Raw genomic sequence first — 16,091 nt, 5'->3', positions numbered from 1 at the left:
AGATGAGCAGACTCAGAAGCACTAATCTGAGAAATTTGAGCAAGCAAGTCACGGTGTAGCGCACCAACAAGGTTTGCAGAGATTTTCAGTAACGAGGCCTTTTCTGCTAGCAAATTTTCCCAGAAACGGCTACGGACAAGGTCTTTCTTGCTTTTGTAATTTATGTCATCGATTATCACGAGACCAGAGTTTACCAAATACGATAAAGCAGCGTCGCAAGCATTCTTGACAGAATCATCAGAAGTCATGCTGGAAAGACCATAGAAACTTTTTTCGGTAGACACCAAGCATGATGTATGTGGTGGTAATCTAACAGTGATCACACACATGTATTCCACCTCCTATGTCTTGGACATCTTCTTTGTATGGTTGTTGATTGAGTTTTAGGAGCGCCTGGTTTAGTAGGAATTGTCTGTTAACAGTAATGGTAGCTGGCACCTGGTAGGAGAAGGGAACACCACCAATAATTGCACGAAGGGACAACAAGAGTGAAGAAAGAAGACATGTATGTAGAAAAAGGAGCAAATGAATTACCTTCGGCAGAAGTTCTTCTGGTACCTGATCAAATGGTAAAATAGAGGGTGTGTCGAGGGGTGAAGCAGCGGACGAATCCATGTGTTAGCAACAACGTATAAACAACGGTTTGTGTTGATAGAGTAGGCAATCCCTGTATAAGATGTATAAGGTACTTACGCCGAATGTTAGAAACACAAGAAGAGCTGTTCTACATGGTACAGGAACACGTTAAAGCAAGTATGGTAGATGTTCATCATTACCGCGGTCACGCAAGTAAGCAAAAGGCACTGATTAGCATTCCCTCAGCACAATTTGTAACAAAGGAACATAAGAAACACACATCGCAAGCATTGTAAACCAAAATTAAAAACTGGGGTTCAAACCGCAGAAATGAATATGCAAAAGAAACCATGAGCCGAAAAAAATGAGAAAAGAGAAAAAAGGAATGGACGGGAAAAAGGGTGTCAAGCAGAGGCAACTGCGCAACAAAGATCATGTATAATGGTACAACAAAGAAGAACGTTGGAGGTAATTTACCAGTAACTAAATGAGCACATATGAAGGCTCACCTCGATCACAGTGGTTTAGAGCGCAACGAAAGGTCTATTAACTGACCAAGGGACGGGGACTGCAGAAAACTCGAGGTAAGAGACGAAGCAGCGCAAACAATGGCGGGGACCGGAGCCTCCAAGGAAAGGACGCGTTTAAGGGATGCGGACGCAAGACCTAACAACTAAAGGCACGAGAGGGCAATTAGAAGGCAGCGCGCGTCCCAGGCACCGGCACGGTAAAAATTAGGGATGCGAGGTAAAAATTAGCATGGACAGATAACCACGGTGGAGAGGCAAGGAAGGTCGCAGGATAGGGCAATCCGGGGGCACAGAAAAACCAGGTGAGGTGGGTTGGTTCAGAGCGAGGGGAGGTGGCATTTGGTAACGCTTGTGACATGGGATGGTGTATTCTTGGACATCAGGTTAAGAAACATGGCCCTCAACAGGAAGTAGTTGGTAGCAGGAATAGTAGCTTGTACTTGGTAACAAAAGGCAGCACCGCTGATAGAACCAGGGAAATATACCAAGAAGAAAGAAAGGAGGTATTTATGTAGGAAAATGAACAGACTGGTGATAGTCGGCATAAGGTCGCCTGGAAGTTCATCGGATGTTGAAATATGCGATGCGTCGAGGGCTGGAGAAACGAACGAATTTACATGTCTAAGATGTTTATGCTGGGGGTTGTACCTAGAAAAAGAAATGTCACACAGGGTATGGTAGTATGATAAAGGAAGGAGTTTTATAGGAAAATGGCGAAAAGATGGACATATGTACTAAGGTAGAGGCTTGTAGAAATAGGGGATAAAATAGCATGTGAAGGAACAGTGGAAAGTAAATTTGGTTGTAGTGTATTGAAGCTAGTGTACTATATTCGATGCTGTCATCAAAGAGCAAATGTGCAAGCATAGGTTGTAGAAAAGAGTAATGTAGTCAGAGGAAGATGTTTATACCACGAGAGAAAAAAATGATAAGGTGCAGATATATAAGGGGAAGACGTGCTTCTGAAAGGTGACGATGCAATTTTGTGAGCACTACGATTGGGAGAAGAAAATGGTTATTTCAGCATATAATAGATAGACAGAACGTGGATTGCATTTTTTGCAGTGCGAGATAAGGGAATGGAAAGGAATATAGTGTATTATACGGCAAGGTCTAGCAAGTTGAGAATATACATGGGAAGAAGAGCAAGGTAACCAGGCATACACAGCAGCGGTGACAGGGGTAGCAAAAATATGTTTAGTGCACGGCAGTGCCAGCGAATGTTAGCACAACAAAAGTAGGCTGTTTAATTACAATGCTAATTGATACGGCGATTTTATATACAAAGGATAAGTGTTAACAAGGTCCACGTCAGAGGTATATTCAGACCAAAATGAAAGTGCCGGTTATGAAGTTGGTAAATACAACCAGAACGGTAACAAGCACGATTTCTGAGCTGGATGCTCTTGCATTAAGTCCTATTAACAGCAAAAGAACACAAGTGGCACTTCCGAAACTGCAAATGACGACAATAAATGAATAAGGAACAAAAGAATAAAGTAAAATAGGTGAGAAAATAGAAGCAAGGAAGGCAAAGGTAATCATGTTAGTAAACAAGCTGAAATTAAAAAAGTACCTGACGATTCACTTTTTTTTTTTACACCCACGAAGAAGGAAAGTAAGAGTGGTTAGGTTGAACCATCGGCGCCGTGAGCACTGGAACGACCATCACCATGAGGAGGAGGGAGAGACCTATGGAGCAAGGTAAGCCAGGAAGCTAACATTAGGCATTGTAAAATGATAAGGAGCAATAAAGTGGTAACACAAAGCAGTATGGAAATATCAGAAGGCTGGTTGAAATCAACCTAGCAGTAGCATCATCCAAGTTATGTCCCAGCTCATCATTAAGAGGATCATGATGTTTGTCGAAACCCTATAGGAAAACATACCAAAGCAGGCTATATAGCATTCAGGAAGGGGTGAAAGGAAATAAACATAAGAAATAAAGGACAGCGAAAGAAATTAGGGAAAGGAAGAAAACATAATTAACTTCGTCAGTTGATTCTCCGCTCATAAGTAATCGCCTGCGGGTATTTCTCGCTGGAGCATCATTAGCTGGATGTGTGCTGCATGCAGGAGCATGAAAAGAATCAGAGGGCACTTGTTACAGATGAATAACGATGTAAAGATTCAAAGCAGGGAGGTAAACATGCTAGAAAATAGAGCATGGGTATTAAACTTACGAAGAAGACTTTCTGGTTTGTAACGGCGCAGAACTTGGAGAGTCTTTCCGTGGAGGAGTATCTCTGGCGCCTCCACTATCAGTTGGGTGTCCACTGCACCCAGGAATTTGATAAGAATCAGGGCACACTTCTTAGAGATAAGTAACCATGTAAAGATTTGAAGGAGGTAGGTAAACATGTTAGAAAGTGGAGCATGGTCGTTCAACTTACGTAGAAGGCTGGCTGGTCTGTAACGGAGTAGAGCTTGGAGGGTCTTTTGGTGGAGGAGTATCTTTCACGTTCTAGCAGAGAAAGCAAGCAAACGCAGTGGACGTCATGGAATCGAAAATAGCAGGCATTACAAGGAAAATTGAAGGAGCAGGTACGCACGAACCTGAGGTAGAGCAGCAACTTGAACTTCTTGTTCTTTGTGTGGTTTCAAAAGGCTGGATGAATCAGCAATTGGCAAGAGAGCTTTGCGTTTGGCATTAGTGGATGTAGTACCGGACTTTCTGATCACTGGAATGGTAGTCTGCCGGCCGTATGCACAATGAATGTCCTTCACCTCGTATGATCGTTGTGGTTTTTCGAAGGATTTGCTGGATACATTTACTGTGAAGTGATATTTTTGAGAAACCAGGGAGGCTATTTCACTTGGAATTCCATCAGCGCTGCGACAAGATCTCATTAAAACCTTAACATCCTTGTGAACAAGGCGACGACCCATATCACCAAAAAGTACAAATTCTGCTTCATCTGTGCCATCAGTGCCCATGAAGCATATCCTGTACCTGTCATGGAGCATTAAGCAATGAGAGAATGAACCGATTTATATAATGCTAACTGGAGTGTTTACAGGAGATACGACTATGCATAGCAAGGACCAAGGAGGCATTACTTGAATTTAGAGCCTGTGCATTTGCAGTGTGGACATTTGTATCCAGCGCTATCAGGAAGTGCAGCCCTACTGCAACGATTGCACGATGGGAAACACCAGGATAGGAATGGGTCGACTCTTGAAACAGTAATGGTGCATCGAAAACCTTCAGGCTGCAATTAACAAGAGGTTAATAAAAGTTGTCAAAGAATACGGTGTACAACATACTGTATGAGCAATGGAATATACAATTGGAAAGGATACTTAACTGGGAAGTCATATGGGCTAATCTTGAACATGTCTTCCAAAGTTTTTTCCTGGGCCTCAATAGTCACCGGCTGAAGAGCAGCTGTATGTTCATCCGGTGAAACGTGCTGTACAGGCTGGAAAGTGCCGCGTAGTCTATGGAGGAAAAAACCTAAGTACTTAACCGATGACGGCCATCAAGCAAAGAAATGATGAAGAGCATGTAAAATAGGTTCAAATAAAAGCGCCAACAGCAGGATAAGCAAATAGCACCTATCTAAAACAGCATGCGCTTCGGGGACAGCCGGATTGATGTACCACCGGCAAGCTGCATTCCCACTCAATGAATGTTCACCTGTAAAAACATTGGGAGTTGGATTAGCAATGTAAAAAAAGGATATGACAATAGGGTGTGCAGTCAGAAACATGTGCAGGCGTATAGCATGATACCTTTGTAAGATTTCATAAGTGTTCCAACAAAGATTGCAATGACTGGTGCTCCTTGGCCAATTGCATATATCTCAGAAGCGTTAAATTCGGAAGCTCTCTGACCCCAAAGGTAAAGCTTGATCTCGTAGTTGCTACAATGCAATGGGAAAGGACAGAAGTAAGTATACAGAGAGGAATAACAAAGGTATTTATTTGCATGAGAAGAAAAGAAGGGTGAAACCAAGAAGAATATGCACATGGTGCTGTACCTAGTGTCTCTCAATGTAATTGCCCTTCGGACTGTAGGCTTGCTCTGGTTATGGAGCTGGACTGTGACTGGATCAGTAACCTCTGTGATCAGGCCAATAACATCTAGAGGATAAGTGTAGAAAACCATTAGTAGAATAAGATAAATGGTAGCCAGGCATTCATAGAAAAGGGAGTAAATCAATAGTTGGTTCGAGGAGGACGCACCAACAAAGTACTTGGTCTCACCAACAAGCGCAGGTAAATCAGGGAATTTAGTGAGATTATATGTGTACAATGGAAAGTCAGTTTGGAAGGCATTACTTTCTTCAATCAAAGTGTGGCAGGTGATCTGAATCATGTATTCTGAATCAACAGGTCTGTAAGAAGATTTAGAGTTGAGGACCCTAAATCTCTTGAACATGTAGATATTCCCTTCAGCAAGCAAAGGTTTCTTGTCCTTCACATTATCCGATCCAATCTCAGCATATATGGCAGTGCCCTAAATGAAACGGAAGAAATGTAATAAAACAGCGAGCATAATGAAAACGATGCAAAATAGAAAGCTGATTAATGGTACAAGAAGAGAGAACTTGTGTCTTACTTCAGCATCTAGGAGGACAAGGTCAAGATGGCGTATATCATCATCATCGGTGCCTCCGCGATAATCCCACATCCTTGACACCCTTGTGCAGACAGTCCAGTGTCTACCCCGCGGGTGTATATCTTTCAGCATACAGATTGACATCTGCTCTTACAGGTTTAATTAAAAAACTAAATAGGCACTACAGGATGATTGCTACCATGTGGGCCTATAGGCAAACAACGCAACTAAGGGGGTAATGAAAAGCAAGGAATATAGTAAGAGTAAAGTAAAGTTAGGGACAACAGATATGCAAGATGGGATCAGTTGAATACCTAAACAGAAAGAGAGGGGCAAAAAAACCGGTTATATAGATGAGGGTACACAGCAACATTAGCAACAAGTGTGTAGAAATAAAAGCGAAATGTATATTTCCCACAATAGGAAGGTAAGCAAGTACTATATGCATAGAAAGGCTATACTATGTACTATAAAGGTTAGGAAAAGGAATTATTGTAAACACGAGAGAATTTCAGTGTACACTATATTTTTAGTCCTAGAGCCAGTTGAGCCATCATCATTTTCAATTAGAATGACAAGGCCCTTCTTTGACCTCATGCGAGATACAGCCACATATAACTGGCCATGGGTAAAAACAGGAGTTTTTAAGTAGACACCAACATTATCTAGGGTCTGGCCTTGGCTCTTATTTATAGTCATAGCATAAGATACTTTAACAGGAAACTGGCGGCGCTGTAAAGTGAATGGCATTTTGTTTTTTTGTGATGACAAGACTATTCTAGGAATGTAAACAACATGTTCAAGATTTGTCCCTGTGATAATAACCGCTTCGATGACCAGTTCAGCAAGGTTTGTAACGATAAGACGAGTTCCATTGCACAATCCTTCCATCTGGCTAAGGTTGCGCAACAACATGATAGGGACACCCTTTTTGAGAACAAGCCGATGCTGAGGAAAATTGTTTAGTTCAACCGAGTTAAGGAACTCGACAGGATATAGCAAATCTGCATCTCCAACTGTATCTGCTGACTTATAGATGGTATCACAGCTTAAATATTCTTTCTCATCACCTGGCACAAGCGATAATACATATGAGTTTACTTCATCTGCAATCTCATTAGTTGGCGCCAATATAGCACGCTTACATAAGTATGATACATTAAAAAAATTAGATTTGAAATTTGGATAAACGGAAGAAACAATGCAAGCAATCTTATCACCATCAGTATGAAGTAACAAATCAGGAGGTATATCTATCCATGTTGCTTCAGAGTTAGAGGGATGCTTGCTAGCAGGAAGTTTTCCCTCACCAAGAGCAAGCACCCACCTGCTGAACTCAACAAGCTCAGATTGAACATTAGTGTCAAGATCTGGAGAGGACAACCTCATATTAATCGTCAACGTTAAGACCTTAACATAGCGCCACAACGGTGAATTTGTAATTGACGCATTCACTATCTCATATCTGGTGCCACCTTCTATAATAGGAAGGATCTGTCTTAAATCACCACCAAGCACAACAACCTTACCACCGAATACAAGATCTTTGGCCCCATGGTTCTTCACAGCCATGATATCACGAAAAGTTCTATCCAAGGCCTCAAAGCAGTTTCTATGGGTCATAAGGGCTTCATCCCAGATCACAAGTGATGTTTTAATGATTAGCTCAGCAAGCATGGTACCTCTTTTAATATCACAAATAGTAGTGGAGTCAATGGTAAGTGGTATTTTAAAACGTGAATGCGTGGTTCTACCACCTGGTAAAAGCAAAGCAGCTACCCCAGAGGATGCAACAGTTAGAACAATTTTCGACTGTGATCTTAAAGATGACACAACTGCATTCCATAAGAAAGTTTTCCCAGTACCACCAAAACCCGAAACAAAGAAAAATCCAGGTTTTCTATGAGAGACACACTCAACAATTTGCACGAAAACTGCTAGCTGCTCAACGTTCAAACGGCCATGCAAAGACGTGGACTGTGCCTCTAACTCAGCTAAATCATAGGACATTTCAATATCTATGAGCCTATTTGTATGGAACACTGATCCTTGTTCATTTTTAGAAGGTAGATTGTAATTTTTTATGCTTGCACCATGTTTACTAAGCAACAAAGAAATCTCATCAAGCACCATAACTTTCAATTCATCTGCAGGAAGAACAAAATTCTGATTACGAGCCACCTCCTTCATCCGTCGTTGAATATCATCTCCTAAATACAACCAGGTATGTTCAAAAAGTTGGAATTCATCTTTGACATCACAAAATAGGAGCATAGTGACAAAAAGTTGTCTAAGTTGGCATGAGGAACCCCAGGTGATTGCCTCATTGAAAGCACTAAGCCACTCATTATCATCACCTAGAAGACCACGCGCTGCACATGATTCCTTGAATGTGTTATAAACTATGCTGTTGTAAGTCCTAATATCTTCGTAACTTTTTGCACCTTTGGCAATCATTAGCAACATCCTTAGGAAGTAACGCTCACCAGAACTTGGATGGACAGAATACAAGCGGCCTATTTTGTAGCCATGGGCTCTCTCAATCCATACTCTTTGGGTGTCATCCCATGTAAATTTAGTGGGGAAATCACAGTAAGTCAGGTGATTTGCTTGTGGACACCTTTGGTTAGCAAGGAACCACTCGGTTAGCATAGTTCGTTTTAATCGTTCATTTGCTGTGACGCTAGATAAGTTATCTTCTTCCCTGTAGGTGATATAATTTTCATTAGGAAGATGAACAGGAAGCCTCTCTACAGGAGGAGTGTGCGCATGTATGTCATAACCAAAGACGCGCCAACATGCATCTTGCTCACAAATATACCGACAGTCTAAGTACTCTTTAACCTCATTGATAGTATTTGTCGCGGTGTCTAGCGGTGCATCCTGGCCTTTTCGTATTCGCTCTAGGTAAATTTTTGCACAATCAGGACCTTTTGTAACATACTTGAACAAATACTTTAAGACATGTGTTTTGTTACAGAATTCAACATTTATATGAGCCTGGAACTTTTTTAGTAGAATCATATTGTAAGGAACCACACTCCGGTTATCTAAATGAATTTTTGCTTTTGTAACATATGTTCCATTCTGAGGGCGTTTATACAAAGCGAATCCTCGATCATCGATTCTTGTTTCATCAGCAAATGATTTTGGGTACCCCTTAGAGCATACACCATTCTTCATGCAAGGGCAATTTGGGTTATGCACCCCACAGGGTCCATGCATCATATGCTCTGCAACAAGAGCATAACCCAGAGGATCAACCTCTGGGTCAGGAATCTGAGCGCTTATAAACTTATCTATGAGGTCTGCTGTAGGCATTGATGTGTCAAGATGAATCCATACGAGGACATGTGCATGTGGCAAGCCACGCTTTTGGAATTCAACACTGTGCAGAACTGGCGAAAGAGAAAAACGATCACTGTAAATAAGGAAAATGAAACAAGGGGAAGGCCATGGAAGAGGAACCGAAGGAAGCTAGGCGGACACAAGGAATGAAAGAGGTACATAAAAAAGAACAGGAAGCAACGCACCTGCGTTAATAGGTCCAAAGGCTATGCCATCTTTGATATCTCTTAAAAGGTCCTGTAATTTCATATGGTACACCTTAGCAATAAGATCAGATCTATCTGTATACTTCTGCCCAGGTTCAAGCCTAAGAGCTTCAGCAACTTCACGCCATTTTGGGTTAGACGTGAATGTCAAGAAAATGTCTGTAGGGCCATAGACTCTAGTTATTGCTACTGCATCATGGAAATTTTGTAGCATGTATCGTCTGCCACCGGTGTGGCTCGCGGGGAGGTAAGTACGTTTGCCAACAGCATCACCATCTATACATCCATTGGCAACAGCATCCACTATCCCTTGGAAATGCTCTACTCTAAGCTTTGGTTGGTTGTCAACGATCCATTGTAATCTAGCTTCGTCAATACAAGCCCGGGCATCCACCTTGGCTTGTGAAGAGAGTCTACCATAGCATAGGTACGGATTTGGCTGTTTTTTTTCTGTAATGGAAACAGTGGCGGTAGTAATCTTGCATCGTCACTTTATTTCGACAAGATGTCCTCACTGCATCTGCACCAACATAGCGGACACCAACTTGGAAACCACGGTCACCATAAGGGAAAAGGAGTGGATACTGAAGAGCCATAAGAGCAGGATGTAGTGCTGATATTTGATGCAGCTTACCATCAAAACATTGGACTACTATATCACGCTTGTAAGTTTCAACAGAAAAATCACCAACAACCAACAAGGCTAGTTCATTACACATTGGCGAATTGTACTGAACTGGGTCACCTTCACGAGCACCAATGATCCTAATAGCCATGTTTTCTCCATCACATTCTTTCAAACGGTCTCTCGCCATTCTAAATGTCTTAACTAAGAGATTATGGGTATCTAACATCTGCAACAGGCCTTCTATTATATTTGTATCTAGCTCAGCTTCCAACTGATCAGATGAATCTAGCGCACGAATTCTATTAGCAACCTCATTATCAGTATCATAAATATAGAGCTCAACAAACTACGGAGGATCACCGTCTGGTGGCAGCAAAGATCCAATCCGATGATGAACCTGGCCATTGATACGGAACACATATGGGCCTACACGTTTATTTATAGCATGGTCTATTGCAGCACCCATCGAAGTAAAAGCAAACAAACAGTTATACTGCCGAATATGGGTTAGGAATTTTTTGCACCGAGTATTGCCATCAAATTTTATAAGATCTTGAAGAAACGACGGTGGATGCCTAAACGGGGGTATTCGAACCTTGCCACCTTTGCAGCATAGGTTATATCCTGGCGTTGCCCCTCTAGCAGAGGTGGATCCTCGTACCCTTTCCGGATACCAGAAGAATGCATGACAATGAGGACACTCAAAATCAGGGGAACCATAGTATGACCTTCCGCGGTAAGATTCTGACAGGAAGAGGAACAAAGAGGGTAACTAAATCGCCATACAATATTGCTTGTAGACCACCACATGAACCTACAAGCACCCATATACCTTTAAGGTAATCAATGTATTTTTGTGTGAAGGTGGCATACAGGCTAGTAACAAGGCAACCCTCAATTGGACCTACACGGTACACAAGGAACAAAAGCTATGAAATATTCTGCAGGTATCAACCTAAAAATTATACATGATCGAGTGCACAGGCAAAGTACCTCGCAGGTTGCTCCGTTTGTGCTTAAGCAGTCTGAACCGTCTATGGCGATTTTCTGTGGCCATAACCGATGACACACACGGCAAAAGAACGTCTCCTAATTTTTTTTTAAAAGGCGAGCCCCAATGGAATATGAGGACAACCATACAAGCAATGCGACATGTACAAAAGACAATTCAAATCAAGGCACATACTTGACTGTTTGTGTGAACCCTGAGGCATTATAAATAGGAAGGTTCTTTGGAGAGAGCAAGTAGCATCCAAAAGGGCAAAGGACAAGTGAACTGTGAAATGAAGTAACACAATAGCAAGTGCAGAACCAGACCAGTAGACAGGAATGGCATAATATATAATAGAACAAAAAGATGTAAATAACACAATAGAGCAAACAACACTACCCATATATTTCATCAATGGGTAAATGACAAATAATGCACAGCGAATAACAACACTAAATGGGTTTTTTAAAAGAAGTACAAGGGATGGCACTAAAGCCACAATGCAGCAGAAGAAAGCTCACTAAGGAAAAATCGTGAAAGCTCATTTATGTCTGTAAGAGAGAGGTCTCGCAGACAGATTGATGGAGCAACATTGCTAGCCCAACGAACAGCACAAGCAGCTATTTGAACAGCCGATTGTGCAACCCTCCTATAATAAAGTAACCCTTGAAAGCTATAATCTACCACAAGGAACCCATACAATACCTGTAAGAAACTAACAGCCTGGAATGCCACTTGCTCATAAGGGGCCATGCAAGTAATATGAGGGCAGCTCCAAAAGAAGACATATCGAGGACCAGTATCTGCATTCAAGGGGGGCAATTCTATCTCTACACCGGCTAGTACAGACCCATCATCAGCGACTTCACACAAATAACCAACCGACACTGAGTGGCACTGACTTACCACAGCCTGTAACAAAGAAACATAAGACGCACCCACCACAAACATCCTAAACCAAATATTAAACTACAGCCCAAACGCCAAAAAGCAATACCCAAAAAGAACAATGCCCCCCCCCCCCCCCCAAAAAAAACACAACGTCAAAAAAGGAAGGAGCAGGAAAAGAAAGGCGTCAGCTAAATGTAAGGGCGCACCAAAGTAGTAAGCACAATGGTACAACTAACAGTAATGTAAGAAGGAATCAAACAGCAGTTCAATGGTTGCATATGAAACCTCACCTTCGTGTCAACAGCTTAGACCCCAACGGAAGGGACACCAGCTAAGCAACAGCTTGAGAAAACCAGAGAATGGGAGGTAAAAGGACCATACAAAGAACACAAAAGTGGCCACCTGCAATTGGGAATCCTGAAAAGAGCCAGCAAGGAAAAATTAGCACTCACAAGCAGATTTAAAATACAAATGCACGCTGAACCAAATACGCAATAAGGCTGAAGGACGGCCACCTAGGTGCGCCCAGGACACTAAAGGTTGGTAAATCACCGGTAACAACGTAGCAAAACAATAGGCAACCACGCGTAGCGTACGAAATTCTAACAGGACCACATGGAATGGTACTCCATAAAGCTAATATCAATCTAACGAACCCAAAAATTCGAGGCCCCTGGAACAAAAAACGCAATTTCTACAACTATGGCGCCACACCCCGAAAAGAAAGCTGTAACAACAAGACCATCGACATACCTTCACACAGGAAAAAAAGACAGGTCATTAATACGTCCATAGCAAACCACATACCCTTGAACCTAGGCATCGAGGCACAGCGGACAACACAAGACAGTTGGGAAAATCGGCTAACAAAATAACAGGAGCACAACAAAACCAAGAACACACGCATGACATCCTATGCAATGCAACAAAAATCCAAAAGAGACACAGTGAAATGAATGGTATTGCCTATGTCCTGCGTCACTAACCAAACGATCAATATTACATAGCGAAGCGCAATACCAAATGGAACTTTGGCAACAATGCCAATGCAGCTTGCTCAAGCTACAAGGGCGAACATAAAGCGCACCCTTCACAAACATCCTTCACCAAAATGCAGAACTGGGGCTCAAGCGCCTGAAAACAATAGGGAACAAAAAGAATCCACGAAAAAAGAAGGCAACATGGAAAAATGAAAGAAAGGGAAAACAAAGGCGACAGGTAAAGCAAACAACGCAACAAGCAGTACGAAAAATGAAAAGAAACGCCTACCAATTAACCCATAACTGTGTGGGCAAAGAATAGGCAACCATATTTCGATAGGTAAGCAATACAACTCGCACTCCCCACCAATCCTCTAACCCACCAAACATTCATAGCAACGAATCTAAATCTTTAAAAGAAGTAACACCTGGGTAAGTAACCAACATTATCTCCAAACCAAAGGTACGACAGCAAATCAAACGTGAATACATAACCAACTAACATAGTAAAACAACCTACTCGCCGCACATACCGCAGCATCAAAACATGGAGGCAGCAACATGAAAGCGGACGCACAAATGCAGGCCACTACTAACACGGAACTGGTAAGCAGGTAACAAACAATACATGAAAGCGGGCTCACAAATGCAGCCCACTACTAACACTGAACTGGTAAGCAGGTAACAAACAATGAACCACAAAGCTGAGAAGAACAGATATAGCAATAAAAGGAACCATATGTACCTTCTGGCCGGAGCAGCGACCGCAACCGAATGAAACTGGCACCCACCCTACACCACTCCCTCCAGCCTAACGCAAGAGCACAATAAGAATCATGTGGTTAGCACAAGATGCCAAAAAAATAACAGGGAAAAAAACACGTGCAACCAGCACTAACCTCAACCCACACCCTCCATGCTAATTCGGCGTGCAAAATCCCAAGAGGAACCAGCGAGAGCACACCACCACAAAGGAAGACAGCAACAAGACGTGAAGGGGTGAACTTTGGAGCTGGGAAAGCAAAAAAAATAAGAAGGCAAATCACGAGCCGAATCATACACAGGGGAAAGGCAAGAAAGGGGAACAAGAACAACTACGCACAGACAAACGGAACCAACAACCTAAAATGAACCAAAAAAAAAACGCTGGAGCCAAGCCCAGGCTGAAGCATAGGGCGAAAACACGAAAGAACAAAAAACAAGGGACCAACGTGACTACGAAGAGGCCAACAACAAACGAAGGATTTCAGCGGAAGACAAGAACATGAAGACAAAAACAACTATGCGCAGACCAATCGAACCAACAACCTAGAACGAACCAAAAAAAGTACAGAGAAAACAAAGCCGATGGGCGGATCCATAAACCGCCCCAATGCGCCACTGGCTTTTAGACAAGAGAGAGGCGAGAACCGAAATAACCCAAAAAAAAAACATGTCCAACAAAAATCCGACCGTAACCTAGGAACTAAACCCAATAGGGGCAACAAGCAGCAAGATCCATAGCGAACTACGAAGATGGAAGCAAAAGGAAGGAGCGGCACCGCAAGAACACACACAGGGAAACCACAAGATGAGGTAGCAAGAACCCATGGCGAACCATAGAGAGGAAACAACAAAGAGTGAAGAGAACAAGGCAACATCACAAACAAGAACCAACAATGGGACCCCAAAGTGCAAACATCTAAGAACTAAATCGGCTGGACACAACAAGGAGGAAAATGAGACGGAAAACAACTGCGAGAAGCAGAAGAACACACCCAAGGAAGCCACGCGCTGAAGCAAAAACAAAGCCGGGGATCGGCCAATCGATCCAACAACCTAGAACGAACCCAAAAAAAAAGGTACGGAGAAAACAAAGCCGATGGCCGGATCCATAAACCGCCCCAATGCGCCACTGGCTTTTAGACAAGAGAGAGGCGAGAACCGAAATAACCCAAAAAAAAACATGTCCAACAAAAATCCGACTGTAACCTAGGAACTAAACGCAATAGGGGCAACAAGCAGCAAGATCCATAGCGAGGTACGAAGATGGAAGCAAAAGGAAGGAGCGGCACCGCAAGAACACACGCAGGGAAACCACAAGATGAGGTAGCAAGAACCCATGGCGAACCATAGAGAGGAAACAACAAAGAGTAAAGAGAACAAGGCAACATCACAAACAAGAACCAACAATGGGACCCCAAAGTGCAAACATCTAAGAACTAAATCGGCTGGACACAACAAGCAGGAAAATGAGACGGAAAACAACGGCGAGAAGCAGAAGAACACACCCAAGGAAGCCACGCGCTGAAGCAAAAAAAAAGCCGGGGATCGGAGCCTCCAACCCAACGCCGCATTTAAGACACGCACGACCCAGCACATGGGGCAACCACTAAAGTCACAGCCGACCAACCAGAAGGCACCGCGCGTCCCAGACGGAGCTCGCCCAGAGGAAAAACGAAGCGGGCACCCAGCCGCGCGGGACGGGCATCGAGAGCCGGAGGATGGAGCGATCCGACGATGAAGAGAAACGGGGCGACGTGTACCTGCTGGGAGGCCGAGAAGTTGGCCGGGAATATAGGTATAGATACTAGCAGTAACGACATTTTGCAATCTAGTGGCGGCTGGACCCGATCCCTCTTAATCCAAGCATGCCTCGATCACTTTCCTGATACAAGGGAAGTGATGTCTTCTTTTCCAACTAGTACATACAATAGCTATTGGAAGGAGTCATCTTAATAGGTATGGTCTAATTTTGACCTAAGATTTTGTGACCGGCTCCTTACCGGCCTTCACATTGAAGGTAATAGAGCATGTACATACAAGGATACGAGTGAGAAGCCAAGGGAGCAAAAGAAATTAGTTATCATCGAACCTAACGGATATAAGTGTGGTTGGTAAGGCCAGAATGCATACATTCTATTTGAGTAATAAAAATACTAAATTATTTTACACCACCTTAGCATCAAATCTTAGACTAGCCAAAATTGATGAGACTCCATTTCCTTATAGTGGGTGCTATATAACGTGGCCATTCACCATTCTCTCTCTATAGTATATATATTTTTAAGGCCACTCCCAATGCTTGATGTCTATTTCTTAAAAGAGAGAAAATATAAGAAATACATGCTAAGAAACAACCTTCCGAATGCATAATATCTATTACTTGTATCTAGAGAGTTATCTTACTAATAGATAAATACAAGAATATATATCGTGGACACTATCTTTCCCCTAATGCATATTTGGCTGTTTTTTGTCTCTTGGATTTTGAGCCTAACTTGTTTCTTCTATAAGACATTAGCTCTTTCTCTTTCTTCATTTAATTGTTTGCCACATTATTTTTCATCCTACGTGGATATACATTTAATAACCAACACATAAGCTAAGATGGAGTA

General features: G+C 42.5%; 2 protein-coding genes across 2 annotated transcripts; both read right to left on the bottom strand.

The window, feature by feature from the left end:
- Positions 1–2,296: 2,296 nt before the first annotated feature.
- On the bottom strand, positions 2,297–15,016 carry LOC133886080 (replication protein A 70 kDa DNA-binding subunit C-like). Its single transcript, XM_062325807.1, has 18 exons — positions 14,472–15,016; positions 13,614–13,726; positions 13,460–13,525; positions 12,025–12,151; positions 5,671–5,814; positions 5,295–5,568; positions 5,090–5,192; positions 4,842–4,972; positions 4,665–4,746; positions 4,415–4,547; positions 4,167–4,318; positions 3,663–4,059; positions 3,500–3,570; positions 3,290–3,382; positions 3,097–3,172; positions 2,912–2,979; positions 2,683–2,798; positions 2,297–2,562 (listed from the first exon to the last, which is right to left on the bottom strand). Exons 5-17 carry the CDS (start codon positions 5,812–5,814, stop codon positions 2,735–2,737), a joined length of 1,788 nt encoding a protein of 595 aa, XP_062181791.1. The 5' UTR covers positions 12,025–12,151; positions 13,460–13,525; positions 13,614–13,726; positions 14,472–15,016; the 3' UTR covers positions 2,297–2,562; positions 2,683–2,734.
- Positions 6,160–10,000, bottom strand: LOC133886407 (ATP-dependent DNA helicase PIF1-like). The gene is made up of 3 exons (XM_062326120.1): positions 9,688–10,000; positions 9,204–9,341; positions 6,160–7,880 (listed from the first exon to the last, which is right to left on the bottom strand). The coding sequence occupies exons 1-3, from the start codon at positions 9,998–10,000 to the stop codon at positions 6,160–6,162; spliced, it is 2,172 nt and encodes a 723-aa protein (XP_062182104.1).
- Positions 15,017–16,091: the final 1,075 nt, after the last annotated feature.

This window comes from Phragmites australis, chromosome 12 (genome assembly GCF_958298935.1).
Source record: "Phragmites australis chromosome 12, lpPhrAust1.1, whole genome shotgun sequence".
NCBI lineage: Eukaryota > Viridiplantae > Streptophyta > Magnoliopsida > Poales > Poaceae > Phragmites > Phragmites australis.
This window is presented reverse-complemented; position numbering and strand designations above follow the sequence as displayed.